This window comes from Squalius cephalus (assembly GCF_949319135.1).
Source record: "Squalius cephalus genome assembly, chromosome: 6".
NCBI classification, from domain to species: domain Eukaryota; kingdom Metazoa; phylum Chordata; class Actinopteri; order Cypriniformes; family Leuciscidae; genus Squalius; species Squalius cephalus.
Genome location: NC_137127.1, coordinates 4,933,574 through 4,959,022, shown reverse-complemented (window position 1 = coordinate 4,959,022; position 25,449 = coordinate 4,933,574). Strand labels below are relative to the sequence as shown.

At 38.9% G+C, this 25,449-nt stretch overlaps 1 protein-coding gene across 4 annotated transcripts in view; it reads left to right on the top strand.

Annotated features, from left to right (window-relative positions):
* ryr1b (ryanodine receptor 1b (skeletal)) overlaps positions 1–25,449 on the top strand; it is a 120,329-nt gene that overhangs the window by 81,329 nt on the left and 13,551 nt on the right. For 2 of the 4 annotated variants that reach the window (XM_079873971.1, XM_079873970.1), the window contains 15 exons: positions 41–153; positions 236–332; positions 404–510; positions 1,693–1,744; positions 1,828–1,890; positions 5,668–5,767; positions 6,371–6,450; positions 6,619–6,695; positions 7,368–7,441; positions 16,380–16,460; positions 17,619–17,707; positions 19,385–19,513; positions 19,601–19,705; positions 22,531–22,612; positions 22,714–24,023. In XM_079873971.1, the coding sequence (XP_079730097.1) occupies positions 41–153; positions 236–332; positions 404–510; positions 1,693–1,744; positions 1,828–1,890; positions 5,668–5,767; positions 6,371–6,450; positions 6,619–6,695; positions 7,368–7,441; positions 16,380–16,460; positions 17,619–17,707; positions 19,385–19,513; positions 19,601–19,705; positions 22,531–22,612; positions 22,714–24,023 (2,559 nt within the window). Of the gene's footprint in view, positions 1–40; positions 154–235; positions 333–403; positions 511–1,692; positions 1,745–1,827; positions 1,891–5,667; positions 5,768–6,370; positions 6,451–6,618; positions 6,696–7,367; positions 7,442–8,205; positions 8,224–16,379; positions 16,461–17,618; positions 17,708–19,384; positions 19,514–19,600; positions 19,706–19,788; positions 19,843–21,114; positions 21,145–22,215; positions 22,246–22,530; positions 22,613–22,713; positions 24,024–25,449 lie in introns of all 4 variants that reach the window. The other 2 variants (XM_079873969.1, XM_079873972.1) reach the window with 2 other exon arrangements.

Here is a 25,449-nt window from a genome sequence, read left to right as displayed (position 1 = left end):
GGCGTTAAGCCATTTCTTCATCCTCTTCATCTTCCATCAGATTGAGCATGCATTCAAGTGCAAGAAGACAGTTTGGCACAAGCTTCTGTCCAAACAGCGTCGCAAGGCAGTGGTGGCCTGCTTCAGAATGACGCCACTGTACAACCTCCCCAAGTATGAAGACACACATAACCTCAGTTTAATGATGTCCAGGAGTGAATTGGGCTGCACAAATGTGATTTTTCTTTAACTCCAGGCACCGGGCGTCGAACTTGTTCCTTGACGGTTACAAGCGCAACTGGATTGAAAATGAAGGCTACTCGTTTGAAGACAAGATGATAGATGACTTATCCGTAAGTTTGTATATCTGCTCCCTGTTTACATCCTGTTGAGCACAGTTTGTTCATAGCATTGGTTTGTGCAGAAAGCACTGGAGCAGGAGGAGGAAGAAGAGGAAGAAACCGAATCAAAGCCAGACCCCCTTCATCAGCTCATCCTTCACTTTAGCCGCACCGCTCTCACCGAGAAAACGTAAGTCTCTCCGTCGTTTGGCGAACGGGATGTCTTGACACAGTATTTCTCATCAAGTCAACTCACATCTACATATATAGTACGTTATAATAACAGTGTTGCAAAATTAATTACAGCTTCAGTTATTAAAAGCTGCTTTACTGCAGACAGTTCTCAATATTCAGATCAAATTAGTTCAATTTAGCTCAATAACAGTGTTTATCAATTATAAAACAAATTCTGCTCATGTATAAAGCAGCTCTACAGAAGCCAATTGTCATCAGTTTAAATTAGTACAGTTTTGATTCGGTTTGTTCAATATCAGTGTAGAAAGTTAATCAATTATGAAATAAACATAATTCATCTATAAAGCAGCTCTACCGAAGGCAATAGTATTATTCTGCCCTAGTCAGCTCAATTCAGTTCAATGACTATGTTTACATGTACCCTTATAATAGGATTTTGGCAATATTGCAATTAAACTTCATGCAAACACAATACTTCAAGTAACCACAATCGCCCATAGAAATGTGTCTTGTATTTGACGAAAGTGGATTAAAACAGTGCGCGACTGTATGTGAATTCATCATTTGTGCTATGCATTGGCGTATGTGAAGAAGGGCGTTAAAAATAATAATATTAAAAACTGATCATTTCCATAATGACCAACACAATCTACCAAGAGAAGTGCAAATTAGTGTCTGGTTTAAGACATGTTTTTTTGGGCGGTAAATAATGGCGCAAACACCAGTAAATTGATGAGCGCAAACCTCAGTAAATTCATTTAAATACTCTCCTCTCATACATTTTGCATCTGAAAGGGAAACTCCTAAATGCATATGCAGTAAGTTCAGCCGCTAAATAAACCTGTCCACGACTTTTCAGCGCTAATTTATCATTGCATGTCTTTAGTAAACCCTGACAGTAGTTTTTTAACGCCAAAAGAGGGATTGCGCTGACACAAGCTGTTCGAAAATCTGGCTCTTAAGTCCTTACTCTGATTATTGTAAAAAAAAAAATGCATTATTGATGCACATGTAAATGCATTCATCAAAGTTCATCAATTCCAAAACTCCTTCAATGGCAGCTCTACAGAACACAGCAGTTTTTTTTCACTTCCGGTTATGTTCTCATCCAATACTTTCAGTGCAATCAAATCGATGATATTTGTCAAGTCTCACATTGGTTTCCTCCCTACTGCAGTAAACTTGAAGTGGATCATCTGTACATGTCATATGCTGATATCATGGCAAAAGTAAGTGGTAAACGTAACTTTTAAGATTTTGTTTTGTAGACTTTCATAGAGTGCAAGCTAACCTTACATGTCTCTCCCTGCAGAGCTGCCACATTGGTGAGGAGGACGAAGGGGGAGAGGAGGGGGGCGAGGAGCCAGCCTTTGAGGTGCGACAGGCAGAGATGGTATGGGGGGGCCTGGGGCTGGGGCCATGGGAGTCAGCGGAGCCAACAGCTACAGCTGCAGCTCCTGCCACGCACTGAGTGAACACGTCCAGAACCACTGCACCCCGCACACTCCATGTCTCTCATCCTCTCATCTCTATTTCTCCTTCTCTCTTTTTCTATACCTGTTGTGGACTGATCTGTGCACTCCTTTGCTGGATCTGAGTCTTTGTCTCGTTTATTTTCGTGTTTATTGCATGACTTGAGAGAGTGCAGAGAGATGGCTGCACACAAAACAGAACAAGACATGCTGAACACATCAGTTTTGACCAATTGTAGACCGATGATCTTTAAAAAGGAAGCTAACAGAGGTGTGAATAGTTTTTCTAGCACTTTCCCCCCGAGCCAGGAGACCAATAATGTGACGTATTTGCAAAATAGGCCTCAAAACTTGCATTGTTGTTCTCTCTCTGGCTGCTTAGAGTAGTGTATTACTAGCGCTGTTGATGATATCTGGAGTGTGTGTTTGTGTGTGAGACTCAAGTTCGCACTCATACACACACTCAACGAACACCCTTAACTGGTCTCCTAATACATTACCAATCCCACCTCTCCAGAACCCTATCTTCTCTGAATTTGTTGGCAGTCGCCTGTAGTTTTATATTCCGTCTGCATCTTTTGTATCTCACAGCTTTAATGACCTACTAACCCTGAGGACTTTTTGACTTTTTTGTCCTTCCTGTTGTGATTTAAATTCAGAAAATATATCTTCACCTTCTCACCTCGCCACAAAAATTCAGGTTGAGGGAGTTTCAGTTGCTCCATTCCATAACCTAGTGAGCTAACTATACAGCATTTTTAGGTACTGTATCATTGATAACATGATAACTTAGTCTGTTCCAAAGAATAGCCTCATAATTATAAGATTTATGGAAAAGGCAATTCCAAAAGACCCTGCATGCATTGGTTTCAGTGAAGAAGAAAATAATCATCCATGATGGATGACAGTATTGAGAAATGTTACAGTATATAGTTCTACAAAAATCAATACAATATCTCCATCCTATAACAAAATGGACTATTAAATGGACTATTTCAGACTAGTATAGTATTTGTTATTTTTGTACATATTGCTATGCATATTAACAAAATCACATCCTCATAAAATAGTTACGTTTTCTGTGAGATCGGGTTGGAAACGCTCAAAACGGCAGTGGCTTCAGTTGTAAAATGTGAGTTGTTATTCTGTAATATTTATGTGTAATAATTTCTATAATTAACTATTGGTAATGGTTTCATCTTTCAACTAAAGTTTTTTTGCGAACTCTCCATTATTGTGTCTCGCTTACGAAACAAAATGCTCCGAACAAACATCAAATCTTCCGACTCGATCCGGGACGCCATTAAAACGAACCATCCACTTGTTTCCGACGCTGGGATCCTTCTGAAGTCTGTAGAGAGACACAAACCAGCTGTTTAAACTGGACGCGTCAAAGTAAGTCAGAAACTGAACTCACATCTGTATACTGTTTTAGTGTAGACAGCATCAGTGATTATAATGGGCTCTATTTAATTTTGACGTGACGCTCACATCCAGTGTAGGCGAATGCCAAACGTTAAGCGACTGAACGCCAGTGGGCGGGGCCTATGGTGTGATGATGTATAATTATTCGCAGATGACTTGATCTGGAGGCGGTCATATTCAAATGTATTTGATCGTGTGACGTCACAGATTCTGCAATATCAAAACGAGCCGATTGATTAAATAAATGCTTTGCTTATAATGAGGATGTTTAAGCTCTGAAACTTGCAGGATGTTTTAATGGTACAAAGACCTCTTATATGTCAAAAGTTCAAAGCAAATTTGATTTCTCATGTCATGACCCCTTTAATAGTGTTATCATAGAAACACATAATTCTAAGTAGGATGTTTGACTCGTCATCTAGTAATTATGGTAATTACGACATGGCATGAATGCTGCATAACTGTTATATGAGTTGCTACCTGTGAAGAATGTTTCAAGTGAGTCCCATATGAGAATGCTTCCTTAGAAGGATGTTATCCATCTAAGCTTGGTAGGTTTTCTAAGAGAGCTCAATAAAACAAAGCAAAGTTAAATGATGCCAGATTTCTGACATGGTGAAGAAGGTTTTATGAAGGCTGACAGAATTTTCTGGATTTAAATCAGGCCTGTAATGTGATTTACCTTTGGTGTCTCCAAAAGTGTCTCCATGTCTTTGTTTCAAATTGGTGTCTTTTTTTTCTGTACTCACCAAAGACTACAGTAAAAGCCTGCACAGACACACACAAACACATTCAGAACTTCACATTACGGAAAGAACACACTTGACATTTTCCACAAAATAAAAAAACACAGGAAAAAATGTGATTCATTACAAAGATTTCCAATAGACTATTAAGTCACACATGTTGTAGGACATGGCCTGGCTCTCAGGGCGGGGGGTGGGAGTGGGCGGGGCTTCTTGCTGGGGTTGGGGTTTGGCGGCGGGACGCTTGGGTGCTTTTAGGGGTGGGTTCAGCTTAAAATAAGCGCGCTTCATGCATTGTATGTTCTTGTATAATCCTTTTTGTCAACAGGGTATCATCACCACCAAATTTCAAATGGCTAACTTCGATAAATGTTCAACACTACAGAGAACAATTTCTTCAGTTTATTGTAAGATATATTATTATTGTGAATATGCTGTTGCCGTAACAATATGCTACATTAATCCAATATCATAAATAGTATACCCTAAGACATTGACAATTAATATCGATTTCAGACAAGAATTCGCAATACAGGAACTTCTGAAAAGTAGCCAATACTGCAGTATACTCATATACTCATTTTTTAGAGCTCAGGTTTGCACTAGGATGATTATATCATGTTGTATTTTTACTACCATTCAAAAGTTTTAGGGTCAGCAAGATTTTTTTCATTCACTTGATCAAAAGAGACGTTCTATTCATCAAAGATTCTTGAACATTTTTTATCACAGTTTCCTCAAAAATAGTAGGCAGCACAACTGTTTTGGACATTAACAGACTGCAATAATGACTGTTAAAGAAACAGTTATTTAATGTTATAATACTATTTCACAGCATTACTATTTTTCTATATTTTTTATCAAATAATTGAGACATTAAAATCCCCAAATGGTCCCAAAAGTATATTTTTCATATGATTATACATTTTTCACTTACTTTTAATAATAAATTGATAATGCCTCTCTTATGTCATATCCGGCTGCCGTGAGCTGAGACAGCAGTCGTGGTGTGTGGGTTTGTGAGAAATGTGGTTAAAACAGAGGGAAGAGCCAGTGTAACCACACAGATGTGTCTCACTGTTCAGGGAGAGCAGGTCTGCTTGCTGTAGTCTAACGTTTGTGCCAGTCAGCAAACGTGAATGGCTCAAATAACGGACACATTACTAATAGCACTTGTGTTTTGGATGTAAAGGGTGTGTAAGATGTATGTGTGTGTGTAAATGAATGAAGAAAAACAAGCATAAGTGCTGATTAAGAAGTAAAAACTTGTTTAAACAACAGTAAGTACACTACTTTTTTCATTAAGAATTGTAAGACATTCAGCGAGAAACCAAACTCAAAATAGCTCTTTTAAACAACATCTTTACTAGATAAGATTTTCATGATCCTTCTTCTCATTTATAGTATATAGTGCTTGACGTATGAGTGCGTGTGTGTGTTGGATGATTGTGGGGCAGGGGTGTTTAGAGCCTGGCATCATTCTGACTGGACTTTATTTCTGTCTAACAGGAGAAGGAGATGGAAAAGCAAAGGCTTCTGTACCAGCAGTCCCGTCTACATGACCGTGGAGCGGCGGAGATGGTGCTGCAGATGATCAGTGCCTGCAAAGGTGAACACACAATCAAAAAATATTATATCAGATATAGATATTAGTATATACATTACTAAATTAATATAGTAGCCTGGAAATCCAGACCCAAATCTGAAAGATTAATGGTCTGGCATCGACTAATGAAACTCGGCCAGCTCGAGGGGCGGCACCAAGCATGCATTTGAAAATCTCACTGCACGCAATTGGATAACACTACGACCAATCACAACATCGCTTATCTACCAGCGGAGCTAACTGGTAGACTCTTGCCGTATCCGGTCGGCAAAACATCATATTAGAAAAACACATTTGCTGAGCAGCAAATCATCATATTAGAATGATATCTGAAGGATCACTGAAGACTGGAGTGAAATTCAGCTTTGATCACAGAAATATATTGAAATAGAAAACAGTTATTTTAATGTTTGTTCTGTATTTTTAATCAAGTAAATGCAGCCTTGGTGAGCATAAGAGACTTCTTTTAAAAAGATTACAAATACTTTTGAACAATACTAGTGTAAATGATTCTAGCTGATATCTTTACCAGTTTGCCTAGCAATCACAAGTTTGGTCAAATATAATTGTACCAAACAAAATAACTCTGGAAATGTGTCGTCTCAGGTGAGACAGGAGTCATGGTGTCCTCTACTCTCAAACTTGGCATTTCCATCCTCAACGGTGGCAACTGTGATGTTCAACAGGTCAGCTTATAGCACTCTCTCTATCGCTTCAAATAATGTTCCTGTTTAATGCCTGAAACATGTTGCCAGGCTACACGTGAGACCTGGTTGTTCTCACAAATATTGCATGGACAGATAGTTTAAATCAAAGATAGTTTAAATCAAAGACTGTATTGATGTCTGTGACAGAGGATGTTGGACTACCTGAAGGACAAGAAGGATGTCGGCTTCTTCCTGAGCTTGCAGGCTCTCATGCAAACCTGCAGGTACATGACCATCACTTTCTTTTATTTCATTGTTAACTTGAGGAAGATATATATTAGTGTTGTCAATCTTTAAAAAAAAAAATCTGTAATTAATCGCATTTAATCACACCTAACATTAATCACATTTTTATAATGTAATAATTTCTCAGTTCTCATCTCTGAATTAATGTAGAAACAACATAAAGACAGTATATTTTAAATATTTGATCTAACAGGTAGGAAATATACAGAAATTGAATAAAGTTATCAGACACAAACACTTCACTGCATAAATTATAAATTACATAAAGATTAATCCTTATTAAAGCTACAAAAGTTTAGTCAAAAGTAGAGTTATTTTCTTTTTGTTTTTTGTTCTTTGATTAACATTAATGACAGACATCAGCAGGTTTATTAGATTATAAGATCTGAACCACATGATGTGGATTTAAGTCATTAAATCCTAATTAGTTAAATGCATGATTATATAATGTAACACTAGCTAAAGGATGACAGAAATATTTTTAACGCGTTAAACTGAAAAAATGTATTGCATGCGTTACACGTTAATTTTATAATATATATTATTTCTTTGACAATTATGTTGAACTATAGCAATATTTGTAACAAAGAGTGTCTTCTACAGTGCAGATCAACAATATGACATAAATACGGTGTTTTGTTTGTGTACAGTGTTCTGGACCTGAATGCGTTTGAGAGGCAGAATAAGGCTGAGGGTCTTGGGATGGTGTCAGAGGAAGGCTCAAGTGAGTCAGCATTCACACACCAGAAAACACATTCACGTCCCATTTGCATCATAATATGCAGTCAAATATTTTCAAAATGATTGTAAAGATTGTTGGTTTATCATTTGGCCACACAGCAAAAAATATATATTTCTTAATCAGTCTTATTTCTAGTTAATTAGAAAGAAAAATTGAATGAGATAATAAGACTTGTTTTCTGAATATATATATATATATATATATATATATATATATGTAGATATATATAATATCTACATACATATATATATATATATATATATATATATATATATATATATATATATATATATATATATTAAGTTTACTTTCCTTACCCCATTGCAATATTGTTTTAGCATAAAATTAACAGGTTTATGCTTTAAAAAATAAAATAAAAATTGTTGTTGGTGTAAGAAAAATAAACTTCATTATATGTATTGCTTAAAAACAAGTGTTATTATTTCAGTTTTGCTTCAGAAGTAAATATATCTTATTTTGCACTGAATGCATAACAGTTTTGTGTCCCACAGGAGATGTTTCCACTGTGTTCGTGTGCGAGTGTTTAATGTGCATTATCTTTGTTTCTTACAGAACCGTCAAAGTGTTTCGTTCATGTTAGTCTGTTTTATTTCCCATGCCGGAAACCTACAATCCTACAGTGTCCAACTTACTGCCTCTCTCTCTTTCTCTCCACCAACATCACTCCATCCCCACCTCCATACATACGCCTCTCCTCTCCTTCTTTCCTCCTCCTTTTTTTTCAGACCTCAAGCTAGAACGTGGTAAATAATCTTGCCTCTATATATTCATCGTCACTCTCTCTCTCCTTCTGTCCCATCTCCTGCTGTCCTCCTCCTTTTTCCAGCTCTTTACATTGTGAAAACCTCCTTTCGTTGGCGTGTAGTTTACCTGCATTTCATTTCGTGCTCAAGGGAACTTAAAAGATAACTCTTCAGGCATTGCAAAGGTAAAGGGGCAGCCTAATCCTTTATAGTTCTTTATAATATTCCACGTTATGAAACTTTATTATGCAGTTCTTATGATACTCTTATTGAATTCTGTTTTCTTGATAGAGTTTGTCCCGTTATGTTAGCAATGGCTGTAGAGTTTCTTTGTGCTTTGCCCTTGAGCGCTCTATCACAGATCTACTGTAACTCCCAACATTTATTGACTGATTGAGAGCAAAGAAAGAGACATTTGTCCTTTCTTTTCTGATCAGTTTTCTCTGAGGAGATCACAGATAACTGTGGTGATCACTGTCACCGAAAACATGAAATGATTTGCAGATTCAGGAAACTCCCCCAAGTCTTTGATCCACTGAAATGAGCCATCTAGCATTATTTGAACCATTCCCTCAAATAATGAGCTGCCATGTTTAGAAGGACACAAGCGTCTGACATGGCACACTGTAGTACACCTTAGAAATGATCTAGCTTCTAGTTTGTAGAGCAGTTTTACTAACTTTCATTAATGGTCATCAATAACCATTTAATTTGTATGGCGTTTGCCCAGATTTGCTCTCCATTTTAGTGTTGGTTGCTATTGATTTTAGACATGATATTTGGAAATAATACCTCAAATCATGTTTCTTTTGAGAAGAGGTGTGCTCTTCTCAATGAACATATGTGAGAACTTCTAAAGAAGTTTTCGAGAATTTCATTTAGGAATATTTTTACGAACTTCTTAGTGTTTATCTTAAGAAATTTCTTTCTTAATGAGTTTTTGTGAATCCAGCCATCAAAGAAACTGCTTAGCAACACTCTAATACCCAATGGAGGAATCTAGTTATGAAATGGAGAGCATTTCAAGGTGAACACCTTAAAGGTTTAAAGGGGCTATATGTAAGAATTTTCATGCATTAATCACGTTTTTTTATTGGCAATGTGTGAACAGCTTGTAACAAAACTTAAAAAAATTAGACCTTCCCCGACTTCCGACCTACACTCACCTAAAGGATTATTAGGAACATCTGTTCAATTTCTCATTAATGCAATTATCTAATCAACCAATCACATGGCAGTTGCTTCAATGCATTTAGGGGTGTGGTCCTGGTCAAGACAATCTCCTGAACTCCAAACTGAATGTCAGAATGGGAAAGAAAGGTGATTTAAGCAATTTTGAGCGTGGCATGGTTGTTGGTGCCAGACGGGCCGGTCTGAGTATTTCACAATCTGCTCAGTTACTGGGATTTTCACGCACAACCATTTATAGGGTTTACAAAGAATGGTGTGAAAAGGGAAAAACATCCAGTATGCGGCAGTCCTGTGGGCGAAAATGCCTTGTTGATGCTAGAGGTCAGAGGAGAATGGGCCAATTGATTCAAGCTGATAGAAGAGAAACTTTGACTGAAATAACCACTCGTTACAACCGAGGTATGCAGCAAAGCATTTGTGAAGCCACAACACGCACAACCTTGAGGCGCACAACCTTGAGGCGGATGGGCTACAACAGCAGAAGACCCCACCGGGTACCACTCATCTCCACTACAAATAGGAAAAAGAGGCTACAATTTGCACGAGCTCACCAAAATTGGACAGTTGAAGACTGGAAAAATGTTGCCTGGTCTGATGAGTCTCGATTTCTGTTGAGACATTCAGATGGTAGAGTCAGAATTTGGCGTAAACAGAATGAGAACATGGATCCATCATGCCTTGTTACCACTGTGCAGGCTGGTGGTGGTGGTGTAATGGTGTGGGGGATGTTTTCTTGGCACACTTTAGGCCCCTTAGTGCCAACTGGGCATCGTTCAAATGCCACGGCCTACCTGAACATTGTTTCTGACCATGTCCAACCCTTTATGACCACCATGTACCCATCCTCTGATGGCTACTTCCAGCAGGATAATGCACCATGTCACAAAGCTCGAATCATTTCAAATTGGTTTCTTGAACATGACAATGAGTTCACTGTACTAAAATGGCCCCCACAGTCACCAGATCTCAACCCAATAGAGCATCTTTGGGATGTGGTGGAACGGGAGCTTCGTGCCCTGGATGTGCATCCCACAAATCTCCATCAACTGCAAGATGCTATCCTATCAATATGGGCCAACATTTCTAAAGAATGCTTTCAGCACCTTGTTGAATCAATGCCACGTAGAATTAAGGCAGTTCTGAAGGCGAAAGGGGGTCAAACACAGTATTAGTATGGTGTTCCTAATAATCCTTTAGGTGAGTGTAGGTTGTCCATGAAAGCCTGTAGACTGATTTTTTGTAAAGGATTTGGGTTGTTTTTGCCGGGAAAATCAAAAGCGTTTTACTCGCTCTCGAGAACCTCTCTTCCGTTCAGTGACACATGAAATGATTTCTTAATGTTGAGGATAATGCTGAAAGAGCCATTCTGTGCTGTAATGGCAATGGCAATGGCAAAGGGATTCATTCAAACTATAGTGTCACATTGCCATATATATATAGTCTATAGCAGGGATGGGCAACTTCGGTCCTGGAGGGCCACTGTCCTACAGAGTTTAGCTTCAACCCTAATCAAACACACCTGAACAAGCTAATCAAGGTCCTCAGGATTACTAGAAAATTACAGGCAGGTGATTTTTTCAGGGTTGGAGCTAAACTCTGTAGGACAGTGGCCCTCCAGGACCGAAGTTGCCCATCCCTGGTCTATAGTCTCAAATATACTTTATAATCAAACTATCATAACAGTGTAATTTTAATGATATTAGCGAATTAATTTAAATATCTGTCGTCATGATGCCGGTGAATTGCAGAGCTGGTGTAAACAGATCCACATCGCTATGATCAGATGCTTTCTTAACTTCTGTTTTCTCAACGCTGTTATTTTTTAAATTTTTGTTATTGAGAGAAAAGCACGTAGCACATATTCACATATTCACCTAAACGTCAAGTGGACGGCGTCCGGATGTTCGTTAACATTATACCGCTGCAAAGGTATTTCCAATGTCTTTTTACTTCTAAACAAAAAACAAAAAAGAACTTTGCCGTGAGTAAATCGAGGTATTGAATCACGCTCAGTCTCTTGTACGTTACGTGTGCAGTAAGTTGCTGTCTGCAGTTCACTCAACGGCCACCGGTGTCACTAATAACAAGGGTTTCTGAATTCTACATACAGCTCTTTTACACAGTAACTGAAAGCTTACATTAACAACTTACTAATTAAACATTCATTCATGCTTTAATTTGTCATAATGCTTATATCCTACTTCCCAGTGCATCCTAAAACTAGATGGCCAAAATGCAATTTATGATGTCTGTGACAAAACAATAATATTTTTATTAGTTAAGTAGGGCTGCACGACATTGTGATATTTATTGTGATATGTTTTGCGATATAAAAGCAATTTCACAAGATGACTTGAATAGCTCTATTTGTAGAGAATCAATCATTCTTGGATGATTGGAGTGATTTTGTAGCAGAGTGAATCTGCATAGAAAATAATAAACAAATTACAAACGGATCAATTCCAAGAGGATCCTAATAAATACAATAGAACAAAGATACAAATGAAATAAGCAGTACTTTGTTTTTCAGGTAAATCTAACAGTATTCAGGTGCAGAAATTGAATAACCAAACACTGCATAGTCTTCACTGTATGAATTAAATCTAATTAATTAGTTAATTAATACAATTTATCTTTGTTAAAGCTACAAATGTAATTTTTTCTTTCTTTTTTGTTGTTTGATTAACATTGCTGACAAACAGCTGCTGGTATATTAGGCTGCTGTCACTTTAAGACGAATGCACAGATCCAATATAATCATACGCATCCGTTTTCTTTCTCAACTGTTTACAACACATAAGCGCCTGTGTTTACGAGGATGCTTGCGAGACAGGCATTTCGACTTCATTTTTGTGTGCATGTGTCCATTCAAGCTCAAAAAGAAGAAAAAGAGGCCTGAACACAACCTGGTGTGTGAGTTCCAGTCTTCTTGCACTTAATGTTTAAGCTGACAGGACTTAAAAAACACATGTAAATGATAAACTTTCACTCTATGATTGTTAAACTTTGCAGTTAATCCGCGAATCACATGCTTCCCGAACCGGGGGAAAGCTGGCCCGTTTGGATCATGAATCAACTACGATCCCTATACTTGACATCGCACATCGCTATATTGATGCTAAAACGATATATTGTGCATGCAGCCTTATAATTAAGTCATTATAAAGTAATTAAATGATTGTATGTATATAAATGAGATGTTTGGATGCAGTAATTATTTGTAATGTGTTTTAATGCCATAGCAGTGCAATACTGTATCTGTATTTTTCTTGTTTTTTTATCTAACCTCATTTCCAGATACTCACTATCGGACTGATATATTGTGCTCTAAACTTGTGTGATATGTATTCTATGTTTTACTTCACATTTATTAATATCTTTGTATTTATTTTATTCTGAAAAGAAGCTTCATTTATATAAGATTTTACCTTTTTTTCTCCTCACAATGACATTTTTCATGTTTTTTTTCTTTCTTAGCCTTCCTCTTGTCGAATAGCATCTTATTCCATTAGAGATACTTCATAGCACATTACCCATAATCCACCAAGGCCCCAACTTCCTCTGGCTCATGTCTCCCCTCCTCTTCCATGTGTCTAGGAGTGCAGTAGATCTGTTTTGCATGATCGTGTGTCTCTGTGCTGTTTTTTGTTAAGAAAACTCTTCTCCATTTGTGTCCTCTGTGAAGATTTCACAGTCTAGTGTTTCATTTCAATGTCAGTTGTGTTAGTTATCCATGTTCCATGTGTGTGTTCCCTGAATATTTCTGTACACGTTGATGTTTTTCTTTTAGTCAGTGTATTAATGTTTGTCCCTTAAGTAGTTGTACCATCAATGTGTGATATATCAGGCTCTCTGTGTGTGTGTGTGTGTGTGTATGTCTACTAGTGCTGTCATTCTGGGAGAGGGGAGGGCTTTAATCAGTTACTCTTTATTTTAATGTCTCCTTTAAATATGCTGTTGACTATAAGCAACTTTGCAACTACATGTCAACTAACTCTCATTAGAGTATGAGTACTGGTAGGGTTAGTAGAATAAGTTGACATGTACTTGCAAAGTTACTTCTAGTCAGTAGAATCTCTGTTGGTGAGCATCAAAATAAAGTGTTAGCAGACATTAAAGGGATATTTCACCGCTGGAAAGATGAATGTGTATTTAAATTGGGTCATTTATGTAGTAGAAATGTGAAATTATTTTAGAAGTTGGTGCCTTCTAGACTGAGAAAAGCCAGAAAATTAATTTTTGGCTCATGTGGATGAAAGACAACAACTCCCAGAATGCACTTGCTTCGCTGCCCTACGAGGACACTCCCAAGCCACGCCTACCGGTTACAGAGGGCCGTATCGGGAGAAATTATACAGCTAGGCTACTAGTCGACTGGAAACTGAAAAGACGGCGTTTTATCGTGAGATCCCCCTATGGGCGGGTTGAAGACATGCGGGACGAGCTCCTCCTACTGGCTGTAGTCTCTCGCCTCTGGACAAAAGAGCCTCAGATGATGCAAAATTATGATTTTTGCGTCATCTGAGTTTTTTTTCCAGACACACAATACAGAAATCTCTTCTCAGGGGGACATGAGGGAGGGAAGCACGGTCACTCGAAAATACTACCGGGTTTCTACTGATACAAAGCTTAATGCTAATCGGTGAAGTATCCCTTTAAGCAGACAGTTACTAATAGTTTAATGAGAGTTAGTTGACATGTAGTCCGTGTTTACAGCAGGTGTTAAGATGCGGTTTGTTCGATCGGATCACAAGTAGACGAGGGAGACACATACCCTTTTACATCTGGTGTTTTAATCTGTCTCTTTTGTTCACTTTCAATCACTTCTGTCCTGATTTGTTCGAGGGGAGGCTCTATGGGTGTGTAAATGTTTGGGCTTTTTCAGATCTTTAGATCTAATGGACGAAATAAGCTCACGCAATTTACATATGAATGCGCACGGAGACGACAAAAACACACGGAGAGCATCAGCTTTAGTTTCTGCTCTGATGGCCTCAAGACCAGCCGAACACTGAGTGTGTGTTAGAAATCAGGAATGGTGAGAGAACATTGTGCTGGGTACATTTTTCATCCTCAAACTAAATCTGTCTTCAGCCGACAAATTTGAAATCCCGTTTGCCTAGCTTGCATCCCGTAATGTTCAGTAGGCGGAGAACAGATGGTCTTTTGTGGCTGTTCGAACACATTCGACCACATGAGCGTTTACACTACGAAAGCAATCCGGACAAATGTGTTTAGTGGTCGGAAGTGGACAAGCTCAACATTTTAGACTCACTTTACACCTGTATTTAGTGTCGTCCACTTGTGATCCGATCAACCAAAACGCATCTTAAAACCAGGTGTAAACAGGGCCGTAGTTGCAACATTACTTATAGTCAACAGAAAGTCTAAAGGGGAGCATAAGTGTTATCCTTTAATCTGTGGATTCAGTGTGGACGTCAGGTCTCTGCCTCCCCTTTCCACGTTTGCTGGTCTGCTCTGCAGTAAACAGCTAAACAGATGTGCCACAGCAGGTCTTTGTGGTTCTGCTAACATGCTAATGGGAGCTGAAGTGCTATGAAGTGATTAAACTCAAAGAAAAAACATGTTCTCACTCCCAACTCGTCACATATTGACGCTTGGTCAGGACCCCTTAGTGTCACTTTTTAAAGCACTTTTGCATCATTTTTCGTCAGAATCGTGTGGGCTGTGCCAAGTGTGTGACCAAATAAAGTGACAGCTGATTTGATGATGTAAAGCCAATCATTTTAAAGTTCATATTTTTGTCTTTGAAAGACTATAATAGCTAAAAGTCAAAATTCATAAGCATTCATGTTGGTTGGACTTTATTTTACAGTACGTGTACAGTACTGGTTAATATGTGTAATATATGTAACTACATGAGTTAAAGTTTTAGAGGTAGGTTCAGGGTTATTACACAGTTATTGTAATTACTATAACAAATGTGTAATATGAATGAACATGGGGAACAGGACTGTAAAATAAAATGCTACCCTAATTTTAGTTGGCTCTGAAATGTGTCGCATGGGTGAAATACACACTCATTCAAGGAGTGCATTTATTGCATGGACAGATAATGAACGTTATGGCACAGTTTAGTTGAATGATAAAGTTTACTCTCTTTAACCTAATGCTGCTAAACTGAATATACAAAGTGAAGCACACTTTTTTTTGCTGAAATATCCAAAACATAAACAATAAAGAAGAGTGCACAGTTTATCTGTCGATCAGATGCTCGTGAAAGTTGGGCGTTTTGTTTCAGACTCATCCTCGACGGTGATCGCTTTTGGGTCTGTTTCCTCACACAAATCATCGTTTGAAACACTTGGAAAACTTTTGTACCTTTTGAATAAATTGTAACTATTTTCTTCCTGTTATATCCTGTTAAATAATATACAAATGTGTTGGTATGGGCTCGGTTACGTGCGCAAATATTTCTAAATAGTGTAATGTAAATAATATCATTGTAGCTGTTTAAATTGAAAATATCACCTTAGAATATATAATGATAAAATTCTCATGCCCATCGCGTCTGTGTATGGTGCCAAAGTTTTCATCGAAAGCAATGCTGGTCTATAAAATGACTTCATAGTCATTAAAAAGTGACGTCAAGGGGTTTTGACCAAGCAATTATACACAGCCTAATCACCCTGAATACTGAAGGGACAGTTCTTTCAAAAATGAAAATGATGTCAAACCTGTATGCTGTTATATTTATGAAACAACATTTTGATAAATGTACACTACTTTTTAAAAGTTTGGGGTGAGTAAAACAAGCTATTTTTTAATCTTTGTTTTTTACACATTAACCATTTTAATCTTTGAAAATAATTGAATTTTTTTTTTATGTCTAATAATTCACTTTGTATTTACAAGTCTAATGCAGTAAAGCGCTGTTCAGTATTTCTTTCCCCACATTCATGCTGTTTGTGTGTGTGTGTGTGTGTGTGTGTGTCTCTGTTAAGAAGAGAAAGTGATGGCGGATGATGAATTCACTTGCGACCTCTTCCGCTTCCTGCAGCTTCTCTGTGAAGGCCACAACAACGGTGAGCTTCCGGCACAAATGCTTTTGAATACTTCTACCACCACTGTAGTGTTTGGACAACACAAGACAGCAGAGAAGAATAAAAAAATATGCTCCAAAAACAAGAACAATGATCGAGAAAAAAAAAAAAAATTTGATCACTAATGCTTGATTCTTTGTGATGGACCCTGTACCTTTCCTATGCATTATTGTTCAAAAGTTTGGTGTTCGCAAGTTATTGTTGTTAAACTTTAATAAGCAAGGACACATTCAATTAATCAAAGGTGACACTAAAGATTTCAAATAAATATATATTTTTTTAAACTTTCTATTCATTAAAGAACCCTGAAAAAAATTATCATGATTTCCTATAAAATAATAAATTATATGGTAACACTTTACAATAAGGCTCATTAGTTAACATTTGTTAATGTATTAACTAACATGAACTAACAATGAACAATGCATTTGTTACAATATTTATTAATCTTTGTTAATGTTAGTTAATAAAACTCAGCTGTTCATTGTTTGTTCATGTTAGTTCACGGTGCATTAAGTAAGGGATAATGTATAGTGAGCCGGTTGTTATAGTGAATAACAACCCCGACAGGCTGAACGGGATCCCGACGCGAAGCGGAGGGATCTTGAATCAGCCTGAAGGGGTTGTTATTCACTATAACAACCGGCTCACTATACATTATCCCGCTTATTACATGGCTACCTACAAAATAAATAAATAAATTGACACAAATTATTTATTTAAAAGGAGTTTATTGATTTAAAAACGATTGTATTGCTTCCGCTAAAGAAAATAGTCCGTTCCGCGTCCATAGCAACGCGCTGTTTTGCATGGCAACGGTCTGTTATAGTTCGCAGCGGTCTGTTATCAAGAAATAACAGACCGCATTCTACATTGGAATTCGGCCAAGCCATGTAATAACTAATGTTAAAAAACACAACCTTTGATTTTTACTATCAAATCAGTAAATGTCAAAATTAATATTAACTAAGAATAATAAATGCTGAAGTATTGTTCATTATTAGTTCATGTTAAGTAATGTAGTTAAGTAATGTTAACTAATTAACCTTATTGTAAAGTGTGTTTTTTTATTTTATCTTACCGACCCCACTGTAAAATATTGAAAAGAACCGCCTGCTTTGAGTTTCCATCTCTTTTCAGATTTCCAGAACTATCTGCGCACACAGACCGGCAGCACAACCACGATCAACATCATCATCTGCACTGTTGACTATCTGCTCAGACTGCAGGTACAGCTTCATGTCACTGTCCCGTCTTCCTCATCTCTATATACAGTACAGTGACCCAGGGGCCCTATCTTGCACCCAGCGCAATTGACTTTGTACACCGACGCATGTATCATTCCTATTTTGCACCCGACGCACAGCGGACTTTTCCCTCCACAGACGCACGTCGGTAAATTAGGGAATGAACTTGCGCTCCCGGGGGCGGTTCAGGGAAAAGAGGAGGCGTGTTCCGGCGCAAACGTTCCCTGGTGCTATTTTGCAGTTTCAGAAAACAATTCCGTCACTGACCAGGAAAAACCTTGTCTAAAGTCAGTGGCGCGTTTTCAGTGGCGCGTTCAGATGCTATTTTAAGGGCGCATGCTTGGCCATAATGTAGTGTGTGCACAACACGCATACACTTTGCTTATCTCATCTACACAGACGCAGCAGTTGCCATTTTTGCAAACCATACATAATTACAAGGAAAAATATTCCACATCAGGGAAATCATTGTGGTGTCCATGAAGATGTGAAAAAATAGGCATAAATCTAGCTTACACATTTATCCAAATTATTATACGCCTGTTTAACCGAAGCTAATTTGGGTGGGTTTCTCCCGTCCCCAATGTCACTTCTCTGTGTTTTACGGCCCTGACGAGATAATAATAATAATAATAATAATTCATTACATTTATATAGCGCTTTTCTCGACACTCAAAGCGCTTTACATAGATGGGGGAATCTCCTCAACCACCACCAATGTGCAGCTCCACCTGGATGATGATGCGACGGCAGCCATATTGCGCCAGAACGCCCACCACACACCAGCTTACTGGTGGAGAGGAGACAGTGATGAAGCCAATCAGTATATGGGGATGATTAGGAGGCCATGATGGACAGAGGCCAAGGGGCAAATTTGGCCAGGATGCCGGGGTTACACCCCTACTCTTTCGAAAGACATCCTGGGATTTTTAATGACCACAGAGAGTCAGGACCTCGGTTTAACGTCTCATCCGAAGGACGGTGCTCTTTGACAGTATAGTGTCCCCGTCACTACACTGGGGTGTTAGGACCCACACAGACCACAGGGTGAGCACCCCCTACTGGCCTCACTAACACCTCTTCCAGCAGCAACCTGGTTTTCTCAGGAGGTCTCCCATCCAGGTACTGACCAGGCTCAGCCCTGCTTAGCTTCAGTGGGCAACCAGTCTTGGGCTACAGGGTGACATGGCTGCTGGCCAACGAGAACGTCGGTCTCCTCGGCTGTGAACCGCTCCTGGCAAATCCGCCCTTATAATAGCAATCCGCCAGGGAACAAGCGCGCCTGCTCTTAAAGGGAATGTGACATGTCGCTCTGATTGGTTTATTTCATGTTACGCCCAAACCACACCTATGAGTAATGAAGCTACTTCAGCCCAACCCATTTTAGATTTGCGTCGGGCGCAAGAGTCATTTATCCCGCCGGTATAAGAGCAACCGAGATCCGCCCACAAAGTTACTTGTGTTTTGCGTTTGATACTTGCGTTTCAGATCGTTAAAATAGGGCCCCAGAAGTATTTGGTCACTTAAAAATGTGTACCCAAGCACAGTATCAGGCCTGATACCAGAATCGTATCGGTGTATCCCTAATACATACTCTTAAGTGCGCTTTGTGGTCTCTTCTTCTCATCGTCTTCCTCACTCTTGTCTGTTTGGTCTCAGGAGTCTATCAGTGACTTCTACTGGTATTACTCAGGGAAGGATATCATTGATGAACCAGGCAAGAGGAACTTCTCTAAGGCCATGACGGTTGCCAAACAGGTTTTCAACAGCCTGACAGAGTATATCCAGGTACTGTAGTCTCTGCAATGTGAAGTCAAGCTCTTTCAGAATTGCACATTTCCGTCTCCATCACGGTTTGTTGTTCCTCCACCACAGGGCCCTTGCACTGGTAATCAGCAGTCTCTGGCTCACAGCAGATTGTGGGATGCCGTGGTGGGCTTCTTGCACGTGTTTGCACACATGATGATGAAGCTAGCACAGGTAGGAACTCACATGTTGAGCGCACACAAACCCCTATCATGACCGATAAATCTTACCATATTGATGGCTTTTATTGCATCTAGAAGACCACGCAATTTTCCAGGAAAGGTTCCGACAACACTGAATCTCTATCATCTGTATGTTGGTTTATTTCAACTTGCCATTTAAGTTTTCCTAATCTAAAAGCAAAACATAATTTTGACCAACTTTACACAAAGGAAATCGGAGAAAAAAATGCATCGTATTTGTCACTAAGCATTGCTGTAAAAGACATATAAGGTCAAGTGTATAAAATGTTAAATCAGTTGAAAGTAAAAGTTTTTCTCAGATGTTCCAAATTTTCATTTTTATAGTGTTTCATCTGCATTGATCATGTAATTTAAACGCATGTCATACATGTACATACTTATATCCTCTATATAAGTATGATCACAGTCGAATAATGAAGAATGTTTTCTCTGTCTTGGAGTTTGCATTTTTTTCTCAGAACAAATGTTTAGTTGTAACTATGCATAGTAAATATATTTTTTTTAATAGTATTTCTAAGAAGATACTGACCATGTTCTAATTTGGTGTTGACTGTGTTATTAACCCCATGATTCAATTTCTGCCTCTTCAAATCATGAATTATAGATTTAGAAGAAACCTTATTGTAGTTATTAAAAATAGGTTGTTAAATTTCTTTGGTTTCTTATATTATATGGGAAGCATTTCTAAATGGTAAATTGCTGGAAATTGAATTGGCTGATTTACATCACTGTTTAAAGTGTAATATTCAAGTAAATGTTTCCTTACAAAACCAAATGGGTTTTATTTCATTCTGTAGTCATTATATTAAATAAATGTTTAGTCCAATATCCCCACTAATCCACGAATATGGAACATGTTTGTAGTGTGACGTGAATGTTGATGCACTAGTAATCTCTAATCATGTGTTGTTTCTCTTAACCTCTCTGCTGTGGTGTTTGATTTTGTTCTAATACTTGTTACACATCCGGTACCTATGTACTGCATTTTTGTATTTCTCAAAATTGAGAACCTCTCCCACTCTCAAAAATCGGAGAATGTGCTTATAGTGAAACCTTTACTAGTCCTCAGTTTGAAAGCTCATTTGCCATCTGTCAAAGTTGGTTTGTAACCTTCAAAGTGGCACAGTTTGGTTTTACCATATATATGAGGGCTAAATAGATCAACTCAACTGCAATGAGCTTGTTTTTTGACTAAACTTACTTAATTTTAATGTAAAACAGTTTTACCCCTGGTTGTGTACATAAGCAAAAGTGAAAGATTAAGTCAAATAAAACAAGGAATGATTGAATTTGTCCAAAAGAGTGGGAGTGGCATCAATACAAAAATGTATTAAAAATGTTGATGGGTAACATTTTTATTCTGATGTGTAACCCTGCCAGATGCACCCTGACCAAGGACTCCGAAATGGCGTAAGGATCTTTGTTTTTGCTTCAGTCTTAGAACATTTGCACTGCTTTCCACAAACTTACACAGTACTGTCTCTTACTTGCTCCTGATTCCGCCGTATTGCTTATGTGTCGACACATTTCCTGCAAGTGTTTTCTCAATATAATGCTCCAAGCAGGGATAATTTATTATAATTAAGTTGTTTGTGAGATTATTGAGATTCTTAATAGACCACTTGCATTTTCTTTTTAAATGGATATCCCCTCTGTTCCCACTGTATCAGTGTTGAATTTCTGAAAGCATTCTTAACCTTGTTGGGTTGATTTTGATATATTGGAGCTGAGGGAGGTGTCACTATGCCTTGTTCCTGCTGTTGCTCACTTGTAGAGGAAATGTATTTCCCTCGACCTGCACCATATTACGCTTTTCTTACACTCTTACATTCTCAAGAAAATCTGTACAATACTGTGCAAATCTCACAAAACCTGTCAAGATATTATATTTGATATCTAAGCAACTACATTTTTGCATAAAAACTCTTAAAACTACATTCCATGACACAATAACAGTAGTTTTTGTAAAATTATAGTGGGTTTTCTCCTCTGCCATTGACGCTCGCTGTGAGAAATGCTGCCAGTATAGATTGATTGGAAAAGGCTGAAATATATATATATATATATATATATATATATATATATATATATATATATATATATATATATATATGAAGCAGTGTACCATACCAAAAAGGTTTTGTGAGATTCATCCAATACTTCTTGATGTATATGTGCAGGGCTTTGTGCTTTTTTGTCTTTATTCATGTTAGTAAGTGTACCGTGTGTGATATTGAAAGATTATGACTATGAATTTATGTGTCTGCTGGCATTTCTTCACAATATGCTTTAGACCATCATCTAAAAAGCTAGAAATAGAATGATCAAATTAGGAATTATTTTATTTTGCAAATGTCAAAGACTATGCCAGTATATGACATCTTTGTCTGGCTTTTTCATCTACATCTCCGTCTATACTGTTAGATGATAGGTTACAGTGTGTGATACTATGTTTGTGTCTGTTTATAAATGCAAACCCAGGATCATTTCTGGAGTAGAACACATTCTGAGGTAAGATGAGAGTAGCTGGACTTTGTCCCAGTAGTGCTGTTTCCCATGTCCCCCCAAAATACAACCCATGCCAGAGATGTTAGTTATGCCACTGAAAGCAGTTATGCCTGATCAGGATACTCCTTTCTTGGACTCATGGTGCATATCATAAAAAACAAAGAAAACGGGGAACTAGGTCTAATATATGTCAATCCAAAGGTCTTTATTATTACTGTATAAAGTGAGACATTTTGTGGATAACACTTTGTTATTTTGTTGTGTCTGAATTTGGTTGTGTAAACACAGGACTCCAGTCAAATTGGTCTGTTGAAGGAGCTTCTTGATCTGCAAAAGGACATGGTGGTGATGCTTCTCTCTCTACTGGAGGGTAAGACATATTTGCCCATCATATTTAACTTTCACAGGTGACCTACAAACCTGTAAAGACTTGAGTTATGATCTATGGCCTGTTTTATTGCTCCTTTACAGGTAATATTGTGAATGGCACAATTGCTCGCCAGATGGTTGACATGCTGGTTGAGTCATCCAGCAATGTGGAGATGATTCTCAAGTTCTTCGACATGTTCCTCAAACTGAAGGATATTGTGGCATCGGACGCCTTCCGTGACTATGTGACGGACCCTCGTGGCCTCATCTCCAAGAAAGACTTCTCCAAGGCTATGGACAGTCAGAAACAGTACACGCCATCTGAGATCCAGTTCCTGCTGTCTTGCTCCGAGGCCGATGAGAACGAGATGATAAATTTTGAGGAGTTTGCCGATCGCTTCCAAGAGCCAGCCAAAGACATCGGCTTCAACATTGCCGTGCTACTCACCAACCTCTCTGAGCATGTTCCCCATGACACCCGCTTGCAGAACTTCTTGGAGCAAGCCGAGAGCGTGCTGAACTACTTTCGCCCTTTCCTGGGCCGAATCGAGATCATGGGTGCCAGCAAGAGGATCGAGCGCATCTACTTTGAAATCAGCGAAGCCAACCGCAACCAATGGGAGATGCCTCAGGTCAGAGAGTCAAAGCGACAGTTCATCTTTGATGTTGTCAATGAGGGCGGTGAATCTGAGAAGATGGAGCTCTTTGTGAACTTCTGTGAGGACACCATCTTTGAGATGAACATCGCCTCACAGATCTCCGAGCAAGAAGAGGAGGTGATCGAGGATGAGGATGAAGAAAATGAAGAGGAGAGCGGTGGTGGAGGAAATGGAGAGGGAGAAGGAGAGGAAGGGAATGGAGAAGAAGCACCACCCGAATCCAGCTCAGCCTTTTCTGACTTCATCAAGAGCGTAGTGGACTTCATCAGCCTCTTCACTTTCCGCAATCTCAGACGGCGTTACCGCAAAATCAGGAAAATGACCATAAAGGAGATGATTGTCGGTTTGGTGATGTTCCTTTATACTGTTCTCTTCGGCATCCTGCACTTCATCTACAGCGTCTGCAGAGGTTTCTTCATGCTCATCTGGAACACCCTCTTCGGAGGAGGTCTGGTGGAGGGAGCAAAGAAGATGACGTTGACAGAGATTCTGACTAACATGCCTGACCCGACTCAAGACGAGGTGCACGATGACCTTCCTCCAGAGCCAGGTGCAAGAAAAGTACAGGAATCAGGTGGAGCTGGTGAAGGAGAGGAGGGAGCAGGAGGAGGAGAGGACGAAGCAGAAGAGGGAGAAGAGGAAGATGGTGCAAGGCCTGGTTTTGGTCCTCATGGTGGTCTTGGAGACATGGGAGAAACTGAGCCAGAGGAGCCTCCAACTCCAGAAGGCAGTCCATTGCTGAAGAGGAAGCTGGTGAGTCAAAGAGTTTAGTGCTTGTACTGTAGGCTGATTGTTTATTAATGGTTGTTCGCCATTTTTTTTTACAGTCGTTTCAATATGAATCCATGCAATCGGGAATTTCGCTTGAGGGAGAAATATATCCCCATGCTGATTCGCTGCTTGGTTTGAAAGTTACTTTTGCGTGAGCTGTGCTTCATACTCCGCTACACTATTGACTATAATACAATTTAGCTGACAGTTTGATAATGTAACTGGACCTTAAGAGGGACCGTCCATGTGGATTGTTCCTTACCATGTTTTTGTGTAAACCACATCATTCTCCTTCAGTTTGTCAAATATAAAGGTACTTCTCACTAGAAGTCTTCACAGAGGACCCGTACGGGTTCGGGTCTATATTTTAAAGGGTCAGCCGAGTCCGGGTCAGGTCCCAATCTATTACTTTGGGTCCCGGGTCTGTTTAACATTGTGTGTAATACCCGAGTCGATCTGAGTACACCCGGCAGTGATCAGAGTCAGTCAGCGCTGTGTGTGTTTTGTAACTTGCAACTTATAAAATTAAGATGAGAAGATCAGTGTTAGCTGGGGAAACAAGGTGGAAAAAAAACACGAGCAACCCCAGCCGTCAGTAGCAGAGCGGCTGGAACAGTAAAAAAAACTAAATATTTCTAATCACCAACAAAATCTGAGATGAATTGTCACATGAATGTTTTCTTTGACGCTTGCTGAAATTGTGTTCAAAAGCTTATATTCCAGGTTGCTCCTAATGTGCATGTGCAGTCTCAAGCATGCGCTCTTTCTTTCTCCCATTTTTATAGTAATATTATGAATGAACCATCTTGTTATATCTAAAAAATTTGGTCAGACACGGCTCAGAGAGCACAGAGATGATCGTAAATAAGTAATGCATTTGTCATCCGTCATTGTGACAGCGAGTGGACTTTTAAAGCTTTTAATGGATGGAACTTTCTTAGCAAGCAGGGTTGTATGCATCACACTCAGGTACAAGGGAAAAGGCTGCTAACTGGAGGGTAGGGTAGACAAAGGGTTTCATTTTTGCAACTTGTTTATTGACTTGTTAATAGCTATTTGCTGTCAAATATGGGTCCAATCAAGTCTGTCTTCCCGGCTGGGTTCAGGTCCAGCTTTTAAATAATAGACGGATCCGCGTCAGTTCTGGGTAGTACATTTATAATAATAATAATAATAATAATTTGTTACATTTATATAGCGCTTTTTTGGGTACTCAAAGCGCATTTACATGTGGAAGGGGGAATCTCCTCAACCACCACCAATGTGCAGCTCCACCTGGATGATGATGCGACAGCAGCCATATTGCGCCAGAACGCCCACCACACACCAGCTTACTGGTGGAGAGGAGACAGAGATGAAGCCAATCAGTATATGGGGATGATTAGGAGGCCATGATGGACAGAGGCCA